This window comes from Alnus glutinosa, chromosome 5 (assembly GCF_958979055.1).
Source record: "Alnus glutinosa chromosome 5, dhAlnGlut1.1, whole genome shotgun sequence".
In the NCBI taxonomy this organism is placed as follows: Eukaryota; Viridiplantae; Streptophyta; class Magnoliopsida; order Fagales; family Betulaceae; genus Alnus; species Alnus glutinosa.
Window position 1 is genome coordinate 3,891,862 of NC_084890.1, and position 17,794 is coordinate 3,909,655.

Genomic DNA, 17,794 nt, shown 5'->3' on the forward strand with positions numbered 1-17,794 from the left:
CAAGAGATATTGATTAACAGAGATGAACGAACCCTGCCCAAAAATGGCTTCTTTCAAATTTCTTATATTCCTTTCGTCTCTCTTCGTGATTTTGTTGCTTAGCCTTACCAGTGGCAATGAAGCAGCACCCACTTACAACTCTCATATTTGCTCAAACTCAACCTTCTTCACCGCCAACAGCACCTACCAATCCAATCTCGACATCGTCCTCTCTTCTCTTTCCTCTAACGCCACACGGGCCACTGGGTTCTCCAACGCCTCCGCTGGCGAGGTCTCCGGGCTCTTTTTGTGCCGTGGCGATGTCAACACCACTGCCTGTCAAGACTGCGTTGCCAACGCAACCAAAGAGATACTAGGACGCTGCCCCTTAGACAAAGTGGCTATAATATGGTACGACGAGTACTTGTTACGTTACTCCAACCAACCCATCTTCGCCACCGTAACCGTAGTGCCCGCGGTATCCATGTCGAGCACGCAGGTTATCCTAGAGGCAGAGAGTGACCGCTTCAACGAGTTGTTGGCCAGGACAATGAATTCGCTGGCGACCCTTGCGTCCAATTCCTTGACGGCCAAGAAGTTTGCGACGGAGGAAGAGGCGTTCAACAGTTCCCAGAAGCTGTACAGCCTCGTGCAGTGCACGCCGGACCTGACTCTGTCCGATTGCGAATTATGTTTCCAAAGCGCCATAGGAGGTCTGCCTATGTGCTGTGGTGGAAAACAAGGCGGAAGGGTTCTGCTACCAAGTTGTAATATTAGATATGAATTTTACCCATTTTATAACTTCACAGCTACATCGCCTGCATTTCCTCCTCCTGCTCCAGGTATGAAAAATACTCTGATTCTCTATAACAGCATCAATTTGTTGTAAAAATTGGATTTTTTTTTTCCCCCAAATCTGGGATTTTTAAGAATTTTTGTACTCTGACCTCTTTTCACCAAGGTCTCTAACCATAAATGTGAACTTAAAAACTAATCGCAACGGAGATGACTCTACCATGTGATATATTATGGTTCTGGCCTGTAGCTTTTGAGGTTGGGCCACCACTGCTGTATAATCTGTCTGATATTGCTATTTACGCAGGAAAGCAGTAGTTCTGACAATGGACTACTGTTGGGTGGTCCCTCCTACGTGGGGGACCAACCCTTGAGCCAAAAGAAACAGAGGCTGCGCCTCTGTTTCTGTTGGCCAGGAACAGGTCACGCACAATGCGTGACCTGCGTCCAAAATGAAAAAAAAAAAAAAAAAAGGAGAAAAGAAAGGAAGGCTGGCTGGTTTTACAGCCGTGTGAGGGAGAAAAGAAACAGTTTTGGAGGGAGTGAGCTTCGTCCAAAAACAGAGAGGGAGGAGAGAAATATGTGATTTTTCACATAGCCATTTCCATTAGAGATTAGAGAGTCATCTATGGTCCGATCTTGATGAAATTTCAGTATGTTGTTCTTGACAACGAGGGCTACGCATTGACTGGTGTCGATCGTTGGACTTTCTCTCTAGTTACTCGGTTGTTCATCCCCACTTGGTGAGACCTTTCTTTGTTGTTGGAATCCACTTTTATAGTGATGAATTTATGTTTTAATCCAAGAATGTGTTGTAATATATATTATATTTATGTAGTATATATTATTATTCCTTTTTGGTTGTGGCCTTTATATCACATTTACGGTGTCTATTATGTTTATTATTTTAATAATAAACATATACGGTATTAAAGATATTTCTATTAATTAAGATTACCGTAAATATAGAATCGGTATTATGGTTAATTCTATTTATTTAGATTACCGTAAATATGGAATCGGTTAATTGATTTTAAAATCAATTAACGATATTGTTTCCTTGATGGAAGGAGACAATTAAGGTGTTTACCATTTTGAGGGTCCCTGACCTAGCCTATAAATAGAGTGCCTGTGTACACCATCAGTATAGCTATCAAGTAATAGGCATAGGTTAGAAGATCTCTCATATTTGTTCCTAGAAGTTCTGAAGAAAGTGCTTGAGCAACAATGGCCGGAGGTATGCCGAAACTCTTCTATGTATTTTATTTTTCCGCTGCGCATGTTAGGTTAAAATAATTTCATGTTTAAATTATTTCTAACATGTGGTATCAGAGCCTGCCTCTGTGCTATTTTGCTTAGCATATATGTTTACTATGCGTTATCAATATTGAATCAAATATTTTTTGTTGTCAATATTGAATAAGTTTTATTATTATTTGTTATTATTCATCATTTTTGTTCACACAATATTGCAATTCAGAATATTGTGTATACTGTGATACTGTGATGAAACGCATGATTTCTGTGATTTACTGTTCATTGTTTTAATATTACAGTTTTGCCCCAAAAAATCTGGTTTGCCGTTCGGGTGCCCCTACAAAAAAAAAAAAAAAAGTGGCGACCCTTGGGTCGCCAATCCGGTACCACAAGGCCGCTGCTTCTACAGTGAAACGGCGACCCTTGGGTCGCCGTTCCAGCACCCGAGCAGCGGCCCTTTGGCCGCTGCCTCTGCGATAAACGGCGACCCTTGGGTCGCCGTTCCAGCACCCGGGCAGCGGCTCCTCGGCCGCTGCCACTGCGGGAAACGGCGACCCTTGGGTCGCCGTTTCGGCATCCTGGGCAGCGGCCTTTCGGCCGCTGCTTGTGCAGTGAACGGCGACCTTTGGGTCGCCGTTCCTGCTGTCCCAGACAGCAGCGGCCCTTTGGCCGCTGCGTCTTCAGTTCACGGCGACCCACAAGGGTCGCCGTGGTCATCAAGGGCGGCGGCCTCTCTTGGCCGCCGCATAAGGGGCGGCAGAAAGGGGCGACGGCGGGAGAGGACAAGGGCGGCGGCTGGGTCTTTTTCTAGCCTTAGGGTTTTCTCAACCCATCTTGAAAAAGACGGGTCGGGTCGGGTCGTTAATCGGGTAGGGTTTAAAACCCAATCCTACATCAAGTGGGCTGACCCGTATCCAGAACCCAACCTGACATTAAGTGGGCTGACCCGTGGGTCAGCCCAATCCAGAATTGGGCCTGTTCAACAAAAAAAAAAAAAAAAAAGGGGCTTTGTGGGGTTTAGAACTTGGGTTCACTTAGTGTAAAAGGGCCTAAAGCCACATTCTAAACCATTAGGCTAGGCTATAAGCTTAGTGTGTTATCTTAATATCTTTTATTAGGGTTGAGGTTTAAATTATTATGTATTGAAATAATTTGTTTAATACATAATTGTATATTTATAAATTGTTTGATGCCTAGACCTAAGGGATAATTAACAAAACCTAATATGTCAGTGTGGGTTTATGACGCTATCTGAGAATGCAATGTCGGGGAAAGTTCTGGCAAGGAAAGTCTTGGGATTTAAGTGTGTCCGATGTGACCCCCCTCACTTTCCTGGGAGCTCATCTGCTTGCACCTTGGAGAATGTTGTTTACCTCATTTACATGTTGGTTTGTTTTGTTCCTAGGGTCATTTGTGGGCATCTATAAAGTTATTAGATGTTAATGAAGTCGCAATTATTATGATAATTTGAGAGAGCCAAAGCATCTCAATTTTGAATAATAATTGCATCAAGTTTAATTATATGAACTTCATATGGAAAAATTAACATCGTATTGTAATTAACTCATAAATTTAATTACCTATCCCCAAAGGGATGGTTTTTATTTTTTTGACTTAATTAGAATAAGATAATAAATTTAGTATTAAAAATAAAAATTATCTCGGTTGCCCAAAGGTACGGGGAATTTTTATTTATTAATATTTTAAATTTATTGGTCTTATTAATAAGGAGTAAATTTCATGCGTGTTACAACCTTTGCCCAAAGGTAGGTTGAAATTTACTATTTAAATTAGCATTGGCTGATTTAAATTAAAGTAACTTCATAGCACTTAAGTAGTTTTGTTTTTCCTTGGTTCTTGCAGCTATACCTGCTGGATTATTTGACGGTACTTTTCATGTTCCAAAACTCAATGGCAATAATTTTGCTGAATGGAAAGAGAACTTACTCTTTACATTAGGGTGTTTGGAATTAGACATGGCACTCCGGACGGATGAACCACCCGCTTTAACGGATACTAGTACTACACTAGAGATGGCTAAACATGAAAGGTGGGAGCGATCCAATCGCCTCAGCTTAATGTTTATGAAATCTCACATTGCCAAAGGCATTCGGGGTTCTATCCCCGAATGTTCTAAGGCTAAGGATTTTTTGAAAGCCGTTGAAGCACAGTTTGTGAGTTCAACTAAAGCCATGGCCAGCACTCTAATGAAGAGACTATCAAGTCAAGCCTTCGACAGTTCCAAAGGTGTGCGTGAGCACATCATGGAAATGAGGGATATAGCAGCTCAATTAAAGTCCCTTGAGGTTGAGATTTCCGAATCCTTCTTGGTCCATTTGGTTCTCAACTCTCTTCCTCCTCAGTATGGTCCCTTTAAGATTTCATACAACACACATAAGGATAACTGGTCAATTAATGAACTCTTGACCATGTGTGTTCAAGAGGAAGAGAGATTGAAACACGAGAAACCGGAAAGTGTTCACTTGGTTGCTCGTACTAAAGCAAAGACTAAGAAAGGCAAGGCTGCCCACCACTCCAAGAAAGGAAACAAGCTGTCAGTCAAAGGCAATAAGGATGCTTGTTACTTTTGCAAGAAGGAGGGGCACATGAAGAAAGAATGCCAGAAATACATTAAATGGCTGGAAAAGAAAGGTAATCTCATCTCTTTTGTATGCCATGAATCTTTTTTTGTTGAGGCTCCTTGCAATACATGGTGGATTGATTCTGGTTCTACAATCCACATTGTGAATACATTGCAGGGATTTCTCAAAACAAGGAAGCCGATAAGAAGTGAGCAACGTGTTTACTCAGGAAATAAATTGTTCTCACCGGTCGTAGCAGTTGGGACCTACAGACTTATTTTGAAAACTGGATATGTACTAGACCTTGAGAATGTTTTTTATATTCCATCATTTTCTAGAAATTTAATTTCTATTTCAAAACTTGATGTATTTGGATACGGTTTTTGGTTTATTAACTCAATTTTCAGTATTTTTAGAAATAATAATTTTGTTGGTGGTGGAATAAAAATTGATGGTCTATACAAACTTTCTTTAGATCCCAACTTTGAGAACAATTATTTATCGTTGCATACTGATATTGGCATAAAGAGAAACCTTGTAGATGAGAACTCCGCTTGGCTATGGCACAGGAGATTGGGACATATCTCCATAGAGAGAATCAAAAGATTAGTAAGCGATGGAGTTTTACAAACTCTTGACTTTACTAATTTTGGTACTTGTGTGGATTGCATAAAGGGAAAGCAAACCAACAAGACCACTAAAGGTGCCAGAAGGAGTTCTGAGATTCTAGAAATCATACACACAGACATCTGTGGACCTTTTTCTACTCCTTGCCTCAATGGTCAAAGATATTTCATATCTTTTATTGATGACCATACGAGATATATGTATCTCTACTTCCTAAATGACAAGGCTGAAGCGCTCAATGCCTTCAAAACCTATAAGGTGGAAGTGGAGAAACAAAGGGAAAAGAGAATCAAGATCGTAAGATCTGATAGAGGCGGAGAGTACTACGGTAGGTACACAGAAAAGGGACAAATGATCGGTCCATTTGCGCGATTCCTTCAAGAAGAAGGTATTGTTGCCCAATACACAATGCCTGGCACACCACAACAAAATGGTGTTGCAGAAAGAAGGAATCGCACACTTATGGACATGGTCAGAAGCATGCTTAGTAATTCTGAATTACCTTTGTTTTTGTGGAGTGAAGCCTTAAAGACTGCCGTGTATGTATTAAACCGAGTTCCATCCAAGGCTGTCCCCAAGACACCTTTTGAATTATGGACTGGATGGAAACCAAGTTTAAATCACGTACACATATGGGGTTGTCCTGCTGAAGTGAGGATTTACAATCCGAACATGAAGAAACTTGACCCAAGGACAACCAGCGGTTATTTTATTGGCTATGCAGAAAACTCAAAAGGATTCAGGTTTTACTGTCCTTCTCACAGTACTAGGATTGTTGAGTCTATAAATGCTAAGTTTCTAGAGGATGCTGAACCTAGTGGGAGTGCTCATCCACAAAGGATAGAATTAGTGGAAGCACGAGAGTTGGCCAAATCTCCTCCTCTCAGAGGAAGATTGATTGTATTCAGGGAAAATCAGATTGATTATCCTGAGCTACAATCAGTTCTAGAACAACCGGCTCATGAAGAACAAGGAGATCAATTTGATCCTCCTGAGCCACAACCAGTTCTAGAACAACCAACTCATACAGAACAGGTTCATAATGAATCTACTCTCCCATTGCAAAATGCAGAGGAAGTAGAATTAAGAAGGTCCTCTAGAATAAGGAGACCAGCAATCTCTACAGATTATGTTGTATACCTCCAAGAGTCTGACTTTGATGTTGGACCTAAGGCTGATCCAAGTATGTTTTCACAAGCCATGAGTGGGGATAACTCCACACTATGGTACGATGCCATGAAGGAAGAGATGGAATCCATGGCCAAAAACCAAGTCTGGGATCTCGTTGACTTACCAAAAGAAGCTAAAGCCATAGGCTGCAAATGGGTTTACAAAACCAAAAGGGATGCTTCTGGTAATGTTGAACGATATAAGGCTAGACTTGTGGCCAAGGGTTTCACTCAAAAGGAAGGCATTGATTACCATGAAACCTTCTCTCCAGTATCAAAGAAGGATTCATTTAGAATAATCATGGCATTAGTAGCTCATTTTGACTTAGAGTTACACCAGATGGATGTGAAAACAGCATTCCTGAATGGGGATCTTGATGAAGAGGTTTATATGAAACAACCTGAAGGCTTCGATGATGATAGCAAGAAAGCTTGCAAGTTAAAGAAGTCTATATATAGACTAAAACAGGCCTCCCGTCAATGGTATATTAAGTTTCACAAGGTTATTACCTCATTTGGATTTACTGAGAACCTTGTTGATCAATGTATATACCTTAAGGTCAGTGGGAGTAAAGTGATATTTCTAGTCCTGTATGTAGATGATATTCTACTTGCAAGCAATGATTTAGGTTTGCTACATGAAACTAAGCAGTTACTCTCTCAAAGCTTTGAAATGAAGGATTTGGGTGAAGCCTCTTATGTCATTGGCATAGAGATTCACAGAGACAGACAACAGAAAGTTTTAAGACTGTCTCAGAGGGCCTACATTGAAAAGGTTTTAGAGAGATTCAAGATGAGTGACTGTAAGTCTAGTGTGGCACCTATTTCTAAAGGAGAAAGATTCAGTAAAGACCAGTGTCCCAAAAATGAGTTGGAACAACAGCAGATGAAAAGTATCCCATATGCATCTGCAGTGGGAAGCCTGATGTATGCTCAAGTCTGCACCAGACCTGATATTGCATTAGCGGTTGGAATACTGGGACGGTACCAAAGTAATCCGGGATTAGAGCATTGGAAAGCTGCCAAGAGGGTCATGAGATACTTGCAAGGAACCAAGGGTTACAGTTTGACTTTCAAACAAGTTGATAGTTTGGAGGTCTTTGGATATACAGATTCAGACTTTGCTGGATGTGTAGATAGCAGAAAGTCTACTTCAGGATATATCTTTCTTCTAGCTGGAGGAGCTATATCTTGGAAAAGCAGCAAGCAAACTATAGTTGCTACATCTACCATGGAGGCAGAGTTCATTGCATGCTATGAAGCCACTACACAGGCATTGTGGTTAAGAGACTTCATTGGTGGACTAAAGGTTGTCGATTCAATAGCAAGACCCATTAAGATCTTTTGCGATAATTCTGCTGCAGTTTTCTTCTCTAAGAATAACAAAAGTAGAAGCAGAAGTAAGCACATCGACATCAAGTATCTTAGTGTTAGGGATAACATTAAGAGACATGAAGTTTCTATTGAGCATATTAGTACAGAATCAATGGTTGCGGACCCCATGACAAAAGGTTTACCGGTAAAACAGTTTAAAGGTCATGTGGACCATATGGGACTTGTTGATTCACTTTGTACTCCTTTTTGATCTATAGACATAAAGTTAATGAAATAAAGTTTATTGTGCACATTTGTTTTTTATCCATGAGGATAAATAAAGTTGGACCCGAATGACTTATAGGAAGTTCATTCATAAAGCTTGATTATCCATAAGGTACTCATGTAAGGAGTGGTTTACATTGTGATACATGGAAGGGACGACCTACTTTTATAATGGTTTTACCGCCATGATTCGTGTGAAACACTTCTTAACTGAGTTGGAGGATTCCATAAAAGGATTAGCCAAAACTAAAGAACCTAATACCATATGGTCATGTGTTATAAAGTCCAAGTGGGAGAATGTAATATATATTATATTTATGTAGTATATATTATTATTCCTTTTTGGTTGTGGCCTTTATATCACATTTACGGTGTCTATTATGTTTATTATTTTAATAATAAACATATACGGTATTAAAGATATTTCTATTAATTAAGATTACCGTAAATATAGAATCGGTATTATGGTTAATTCTATTTATTTAGATTACCGTAAATATGGAATCGGTTAATTGATTTTAAAATCAATTAACGATATTGTTTCCTTGATGGAAGGAGACAATTAAGGTGTTTACCATTTTGAGGGTCCCTGACCTAGCCTATAAATAGAGTGCCTGTGTACACCATCAGTATAGCTATCAAGCAATAGGCATAGGTTAGAAGATCTCTCATATTTGTTCCTAGAAGTTCTGAAGAAAGTGCTTGAGCAACAATGGCCGGAGGTATGCCGAAACTCTTCTATGTATTTTATTTTTCCGCTGCGCATGTTAGGTTAAAATAATTTCATGTTTAAATTATTTCTAACATGTGTGTATTCTTGATGTGGTGATAACCTCTAGATATTGTTCTAGAGAAGACAATTTGTAAGCCTATTATTGTTGATAGTGGAAGTTTTAACTGGACTAGGTCCCGTGGTTTTTCCCTTCACACCGGAGGGTTTTCCACGTACAAATATTGGTGTCTTGCTTGTGGTGATTGCTGGATTTATTTTTCTGCATTGTCTTTGGATGAATTGATATTATGATGCTAGCTAGATTGACTATTTAATTTGCACAATGAGGGGTAGATAATTTCCGCTGTGATTTTTTTATTGACATTCACCCCAACAACTACCTTAATCGATCTGTAGCATGTCGATTAATGATACATATTGTTGTATGCAGGAGGAAGCAAAATGTCGTCCCTGACAATTGTTGCCATTGTTATCCCAATTTCTGTCTCTGTGGTTCTTTTCTTCATTGCCTATTGCTTCCTTCGGAGGAGAGCAAGGAAGAAATGCTACACTTTATTCGAAGAAAATGGTGAAGATAAAACAAATTCTTTGATAACGAAATCTAATTAATTGTTTTTTTTTTAAGTCTTGAAACTTTTTCATTTTAAGAATGATTCTATTTACTATTTGGCTGTGTAGCTGGAGTTGAAATTACAACTATAGAGTCCTTGCAATTTGATTTGGATACGATTGAAGCTGTCACGGACAAGTTCTCGGATGATAACAAGATTGGTGAAGGAGGATTTGGCACGGTTTATAAGGTAGGAATTATTTAGTATGTTAAGTTAGGAGAGATTCATATGCACACTAAAGACTGTTTTAACGTTGTTCGAGTATATTTTCAAGGCACCCTTCCTGATGGACAACAAATCGCTGTGAAGAGGCTATCTGGAATATATGGGCAAGCTGCAATAGAACTCAAGAATGAGGTTGGATTGGTAGCCAAGCTTCATCACAGAAATCTAGTGAGGCTACTAGGATTTTGTATGGAAGGAAAAGAGAAGTTGCTTGTTTATGAATACGTGCCCAACAAAAGTCTTGATTACTTTCTATTTGGTTTGTCCACTTCTTTTCTTTTTCACCTTTCATTTTATGTCTAAATGAATGCATGATTAGCTGAAGAACTTTTCACAAATTAAATGGTATTCATTTAATCCTAACTTGACTTATTTTGACAAAATAATAGATCCGATAAACAGAAGACAATTAGATTGGTCAACACGTTACAAGATTATTGGAGGAATAGCTCGAGGGATTCTTTATCTTCATGAAGATTCTCGGATTAGAATTATCCATCGTAATCTCAAAGCTAGCAATATTTTGTTAGATGGCAATATGAATCCAAAGATTGCAGATTTTGGCTTGGCGAGGATATTTGTAGTGGATCAAACTCAAGGAAGTACAAGTCAAATTGTTGGAACATAGTAAGCTTTTATCTTTGCATAATCTTGATTAATAGAAACTCTGTTGTGTTTTTTCATGTCAGAATTACGGGAAAGGAAAATGTAAGATTATGGAATAGTCCACAAGGAACACATTAATATACTTGTTTAGATATCACTCCAAAGTTTGGTGCCACTTATATATATTAACTACTCCTTCGATTTATTTTTGCTCAATGTGAGGCTTAACACTAGATTCTACTAATACGCATATGATACTATGAGCAACCTTGGATAATTTTCTTTCTCATCTTTTTACTCCAATTGTTGTTTTGATGGGGGTATTGGTTTGTAGTGGTTACATGCCTCCAGAATACGCTATGCATGGCCGATACTCTGTAAAGTCTGATGTTTTTAGCTTCGGAGTCCTAGTGCTAGAGATTATAAGTGGGAGGAATAACAGCTGTGTCTCTGAATCAGAACATGCGGAGGACCTACTGAGTTATGTGAGTATGGATCGGATAATTTCAATTTTTGTGTTGCTTTTATGAAAATAAAATAAAATAAGGGGGCTTATATTGAATGAATGAATGAATGCAGGCTTGGAAACAATGGAGGAGTGGGACACCCATGGACTTGTTGGATCCCACTGTGAGACATTCTTGTTCAAGAAATGAGGTCGCCAGTTGCATCCAAATGGGCTTATTGTGCGTTCAGGAAGATCCGGCAAACCGACCAACAATGGCGACAATAGTTCTCATGCTTAACAGTTACTCTGTTACGCTGCCATTACCAAAGCAGCCAGCATTTTTAAATCGAAGAGGAGCAAAGCCGAACAAGCCAGTGGACCTGCAGTCTGATCAATCTACAAGTCCATCAGTTAATGAAGCATCATTTACTGAAATATACCCTCGATAGTTTGCTGTTCTGCAGAAAATTGAGCAAACCAGAGGAGGAAAGCAGAACAAAAAACAGGGGAGGGAAAGAAAGATTTTCTGAACATGTTGACTTTTTCTTTTCTCGGCTCTTCCATTTTGTTTCTTTCTTTTTATTTTCAACACCCGTACATAGTTTTCCAGTAGCTTTTACATACAAAACAAAGAGAAGCCTTTTTACAAACAAGTTTCTAGAAGACTACGTAGATTCAGAACACTCATTTTCAGCTACTACAAGCTAAGGTTTAATAAAATACAACAAAAGTAAAAAAATAACTAGTCAAAACACATTAATTGGTAACAGGTTCAGTATAGTATAGGTGTAATGTGTGGGATACGGTGTAGTAGAATGTTAAAATACAAATATTTTTATTCATTTATTTAGATATTTAGCAATACACAAACGCAATCTTAGAATAAAAGAAGAAAAAAAAAACACCTAACCCCACTCAAGCAGCCTATTGCGTGAAAAGTAATTGCACAATTAAGCTCACTTCATAAAGAATAACTCTTACTGCATTTATCTATTAAAAAAAAAAAAAAAAAACTCCTGCACTATTGATCAAACAACTTTCACCTGCCACGTGGCAAGCATTAAGATACCATATTCAGGAGATTTTTTAAGTAAAAAAGAGTATCTCTCAAAAAAATAGAAAGCAGCTTTGGTACTCTCTAGACTTTTTTTTTTTTCTTTCATTTATTTTGTCAAATAATATACTGATTTAAGCATTAAAGTGTTCTCGGTCCATCAGAGATTAGCCGACAAATTTTCAATAACCATTTTTTATATTTTGCAGATGGCGCATCGTCAATTCGGCAGTAAATAAAATTTTTTTTTTTAAAAAAAAAAAAAAAAATCCATCAAGAGAAACAGTCAAACTGTTAATAGGAAAAAAAAAGAAGGAAGAAGCAAAAAGGAAAAAAGAGGAGGCTAGGAGGGATTAACATCGCTAATGGAGACTACCACCACAGGTCAAGGATGCAATGAGAATGCTTTTGTTTTGATTAGCAAAGACAGCCAAACTAACTAGATTTTGCGCAGAATAGAGCTAGTTACGTACCTAATATTCCAACTAATGTTTTTTGAGTGGTCGATTTTATTACGCTCTAATATTCCAACTATAAAAGTCAAATAATGATTGATGGTTATCCATGCTATGGCGGCAAATAACAGTGGATGCCAGCAATATTACATTTGTATTGCATCACTAATTCTTAGAGTTATCCTAAATTATACATCATTTTATATGGTAAATAAAGTTCACAACGGGTTCGTGTGATAAATTATAATTATAAATAATTCATTAAACTTCTTTTTTTTCTACTAAATTAAAAGATTTTGTCAGTTTACCACGTTATAGCTAATAGAAAATCGACACGTGGTCAATCCAAACATAGAGAAGGCCTTGTGCCACCCTCAGAAGTAGTCAGGCCACCCTTGACAATTACTCATTTGCTATTTTTTATTTTTTTTAAAAGAATAAAATAACTTTTAAGTTTTATTTATATATATATATATATATATATATATATATATTTTATAATGGACACGTATCGATTTTTTATTGAGTATGACGTGACAAACTAATAAAATCTGTTAATTTGATAAATAAAAAATAAATTTATTTGTAATTATAGTTTACTACATAAACTTTCTATAAATTTTTTATACCACCAAAAATAATTTGTAGTTTAGGCTAATTCAAAAGAAAAATAGTACAATTATCCTTTTATTTTATCGCATATAATTTACAGTAGCTTTGACCTTCTTTTTTGACTAACGCTCGTGAATCATCCCTTCACGTTCGGGGCCCCAGTCTTATTTACTAGAGCAGTGACTTAATTCAACGGCCCTCACCCCAAGAAAAAGCCATTGATGCTGATCAAATTTTCAATCGCATACCTGCAAAGGCCAAAAGCAAGTGGTCCGTCGATAACAATGGGCTTGCCTAGCTTCAACCTCTGCGCGACGACCACCCTTTTGCTCCTCCCCTTCCTAATTAGCTTCCTTAGCCAAACCGGAACTGAAGCTGCTGCAACTTACCTCTACCATGTCTGCCCAAACACAACCACTTTCACGGCCAACAGCACCTACCAATCCAACCTCAATAGCCTCCTTACTTCCCTCACCTCCAACGCCACAAGCAGCACGGGGTTCTACAACACCACCGCGTCGGCCGGGAACTCAGTCGACACGGTCTACGGCCTCTTCCTCTGCCGGGGTGATCTCTCGGCCGACGCTTGCCGAGACTGCGCTGCCGACGCAACCAAAGACGTGGTCGATCGCTGCCCCAATGAGAAAGTGGCCGTCGCTTGGTACGACGAGTGCATGTTACGCTACTCAAATCAGTATATCTTCTCCCAAATGGTCACCGACCCTAACGTTATCCTGTCGAACACACAGAATATATCGGAGCAAAACCGGTTTGACCTGCTGGTGAGGACAACGATGAACGTCTTGGCAAGTGGGGTTTCAAATGTTGGGTCTGGGGCCAAGAAGTTTGGGACGAAAGAAGCCAATTTCACAGCGTTGCAAACGCTGTACACCCTTGCCCAATGCACGGTGGACCTGTCGGGTTCCGATTGCAATAGCTGCCTCCAGATAGCGATAGCAAATCTGCCGGGTTGTTGTGGGGGAAAGCAATGGGCCAGAGTTCTGTTTCCTAGTTGTGCCGTTCGGTATGAAGTTTACCCGTTTTACCTGTCAGTAGCAACTTTTCCTCCACCTCCGGGATCGGTGGTAGCGCCTGTACCTCCACCTCCTGGATCAGTAACAACACCCAAAGGTAAGTTTTTCCCTTTTCGTTTCTTTTTTCTTTTTGGGTTGGGTGTAGATGGGAAAAGCCTCTTATCCATCAAGATTGCACAGCACATATGCACGATACAAAATATTTGGTATGGGATATGTGTGCTAAACACATATTCACCTCATGAATACCACCCTATATGGCTTGTCTTGTGTATGTTATCTGCAACGAATATCATATGGGCTCTATCTCATATATTTTGTATTATGCATGTATTATGTAACCTTATTGTGCAAGATTGTGCACCAATTACAACCCGGGGTAAATACTGGATTCAAAGAAGTTGATGTAATTTTACTGCTTTCTCGATCTCCTCGCTTTTTATTAAATTTGGGGACTTCTTTTGTGTTTTTTCTTTTCTTCTCTCTCTTTAAGATTTTGGTTGATGAAAGTATGGCTGCTCTTGAATTTTATTGAATAGAAAAATGCAAAACTAATTAGTCTCGATCTCTATTTGCAAATATATTCGAGTCCTGACCCAACTTCCGTCAAATATTTTGACCCAATACATTAATGTGCCATGTCACCCTCCACCAAGAGGTACACGTGACTTATTTGATTACTCATAAGCGACAAGACATGTTGGACTTGACATTAAGTTAAACTTCTAAATATGTTGGTTTATTTATTACTTTTAAATTAATCTTTAGAATATAGGAGATAGTGTTCTGCCCAATAGTTTAAAGGTTGTCTCTCACACCTAATTAATCAAGACTGTCTACCGTATAGACGTATATATTCTATTCAACAATGGTTGTTATCTTTAGAAAGCAACTCTAATTATAAACCATTCTGGTAACCTTTAGCTTATGAATGCAAGTGAATATTGTTTATGCAGGAAAAGATCAAATCTCACCGCTGACAATTATTGCCATTGTCGTTCCGATTTCTGTCACTGTTGTTCTATTCGTGATGGGATACTACTTCCTTAGTAGGAGAGCAAGAAAAAAGTACAATGCTGTACGGGAAGAAAATGGTAAACAATAATTAATTTGATTTTGTGCATTCTAATATTCATTTCCAAATGTTATATATACTTTTAGCTACTTACACTTACTGTTTTGTTGTGCAGCTGATAATGATATCACAACTGTAGAGTCCTTGCAATTTAATCTTGCTACAATTGAAACTGCCACCAACATGTTTTCAGATGATAATAAGCTTGGTAAAGGCGGATTTGGTGTGGTTTACAAGGTAATTAGAGGATTTTTATTATGCAATTAGTGCATGCAAAATCTGTCGACAGTGTTGAAGATTTTGATCATGTTTGCATTTTCAGGGTACCATTCTTGATGGACATGAAATAGCTGTAAAGAGACTATCGAAGAGTTCTAGACAAGGGACTGGAGAGTTTAAAAATGAGGTAGAATTGGTAGCCAAGCTTCAACACAGAAATCTTGTAAGATTATTGGGATTTTGCTTGGCAGGAGAAGAAAAGATACTTGTCTATGAATTTATACCCAACAAAAGCCTTGACTACTTTCTATATGGTTTGTTTCTTATAAATATACATTTAATTTTCTTGTATGTTCTTAACCTTACAAGAGTTAAATTACCTTTCTGTATTATTCTCTTGACTTTATTTGTTTTTCCCTTAGCTAATTGAATATATATATATATATGAGACTTTAGTTGATTATTCTAATACGAATATTAAATTTTGATGCATGTATAGATCCCGCAAGAAAAGGACAATTGGATTGGTCAAGACGTTACAAAACTATTAGAGGAATTGCTCGAGGGATTCTTTATCTTCACGAAGATTCTCAGCTTAGAATCATACATCGTGATCTTAAAGCAAGTAACATTTTGTTAGATAAAGATATAAATCCAAAAATTTCAGATTTTGGGATAGCAAAGATTTTTGGAGTTGATCAAACTCAAGGAAATGCCAGTAGGATTGTCGGCACATTGTAAGTTCTTAATGTTTGCCAATTTTTGCACAAAAATAAATAAATAAATAAATAAAATAGCTTGGATTCTAGAGTACTACTAGTGATCGAATTCAGTTTATTATTTATAATTATAGTTTATATTTAATGTTGTTAAATATGTTATGTGAATTACATTGTCTTATAATTAACTAACATCATTGTATCAATGATGCCGATTTGCAGTGGTTATATGGCTCCAGAATATGCTATGCATGGACAATTTTCTGTAAAATCTGATGTGTATAGTTTTGGTGTTCTTGTTCTTGAGATTATAACGGGCAAAAAGATCAGTTCTTTTTATCAATCAGACGAGGATGGAGACCTTCTGAGCTATGTGAGTAGTATGAACCAAATGTTGTTTTTCTATATATGTTAATTCAAACATCATAACATCCGTATGCGTAACACTGTTACATTACTTGACCAATTGTTGCAGGCTTGGAAACACTGGAGGGATGGAACATCCATGGAATGGTTGGATCCAAATTTGGAAGATTCTTACTCAAGAAATGAAGTCACCAGATGTCTCCATATTGGCTTACTGTCTGTACAGGACAATCCAGCCGACAGACCCACCATGGCATCCATAGTTGTCATGCTTAACAGCTACTCAGTTACATTGGCATCACCTCAACAACCAGCATCTTTCCTTAGTACTCGAACAGAGCAAAGCATGCCATCGAAGGAGTGGGCCTCCTCACATCAATCTACAAGCAAATCAACGCCATGGTCTGTCAATGAAGCATCGATTACTGAAGTATACCCTCGATAGAACCGTACTGAGTTGTATATATATGATCGAGTATTGTTTAAGAATTCAGAGTTCATACACGATAATAAGCTTGCATATCCAATATGTATAATTTTCAGGAAAATTTATTCTTCAAAGAGTTCTTGAAATGAGACCATGATGCTAATGGGTTTGCATCGAATTATGTTTCACAATTATGGTATCTTTTCATGTTTTATTGTTTTTCACTTATCGGTAGATGTTTAACAATGTCTTCCTCACTTGCGAGTTCATTACCGTATTTATTACAATTATTTTACTAATAAAATGTAGGAATAATAATTTATGTTTGCATGTCAGTGCGAGTCGTGTTGAAATATGGATATAAAATTATATTGGTCAACTTTAACCCTAACCTGTTTAATTAAACGAGTCAAACTACTCAACCTTAACTCATTAATTTTGTGTTACGTTCATATCGGTTCACAAATCCTGTGAAAAATTTTCAGTCCTAAATGTCACGTGTTGAATTTGGGTTATGTTGAAGTATAGATATAAGATGAAAGTTAATCTTACACTTCGTGTCATATCACACGGCTCAGTGTCTCGCTCATGACATTCAACCTCATACTTCTTTCACTTGACCGTTGACGCATGATTATCGTATAGCTTTTTTCTCTGTTAATATGATAATATTATTTATTTATGTTAATTTTATTCTATAATAACATTTTAGAGGACTAATAGCAGTTTTCTAAATCTTCACTCTTCTTTTTCTTTTCTTTTTTACTTTCATTAAATTAAGGAAATAACCAAAGAATCAAAAGTTATACCCCTAATATAGGGAAGCAAAAGTACTTCATTTAACATTATTTAATATAAAAAAAATTTCTTTTATCTTTTATTTATCTAGCATTTATTTCAAACAATATTTAAATGATTTTTTTTTTCTCTAATTATTTAATTTAAAAAACATTCAAATGGTATAGAAAAATGATAAGAGAAGTTATTGTGAAATGCATTTTAATAAGAAAATAAAAAGTGATTTAATTCTTTAAATTGAATTAAAGAAAAAAATTATTTAATAAGAAAATAATAAGGATATATAACCTGGGATCTGTTAATTAGTGTACTTTTTTTTTTTTTTTTTTTGTGTGTGTGTTTAATATATACAAATGCTCTGAGGTAAAAGTTGAAGTTGAAACTGCTATTAATCCTCCAAAAAA

The 17,794-nt window shown here is 37.4% G+C and overlaps 2 protein-coding genes across 2 annotated transcripts; both read left to right on the forward strand.

The window, feature by feature from the left end:
• Positions 1–32: 32 nt before the first annotated feature.
• On the forward strand, positions 33–11,080 carry LOC133868062 (cysteine-rich receptor-like protein kinase 10). The gene is made up of 7 exons (XM_062304864.1): positions 33–821; positions 9,172–9,309; positions 9,420–9,539; positions 9,624–9,836; positions 9,967–10,204; positions 10,518–10,668; positions 10,763–11,080. The coding sequence occupies exons 1-7, from the start codon at positions 44–46 to the stop codon at positions 11,078–11,080; spliced, it is 1,956 nt and encodes a 651-aa protein (XP_062160848.1). The 5' UTR covers positions 33–43.
• A 1,907-nt stretch (positions 11,081–12,987) lies between these two features.
• Positions 12,988–16,755, forward strand: LOC133868064 (cysteine-rich receptor-like protein kinase 10). The gene is made up of 7 exons (XM_062304867.1): positions 12,988–13,883; positions 14,743–14,880; positions 14,977–15,098; positions 15,184–15,394; positions 15,580–15,817; positions 16,022–16,172; positions 16,275–16,755. Exons 1-7 carry the CDS (start codon positions 13,037–13,039, stop codon positions 16,608–16,610), a joined length of 2,043 nt encoding a protein of 680 aa, XP_062160851.1. The 5' UTR covers positions 12,988–13,036; the 3' UTR covers positions 16,611–16,755.
• The last annotated feature ends 1,039 nt before the right edge of the window (positions 16,756–17,794 follow it).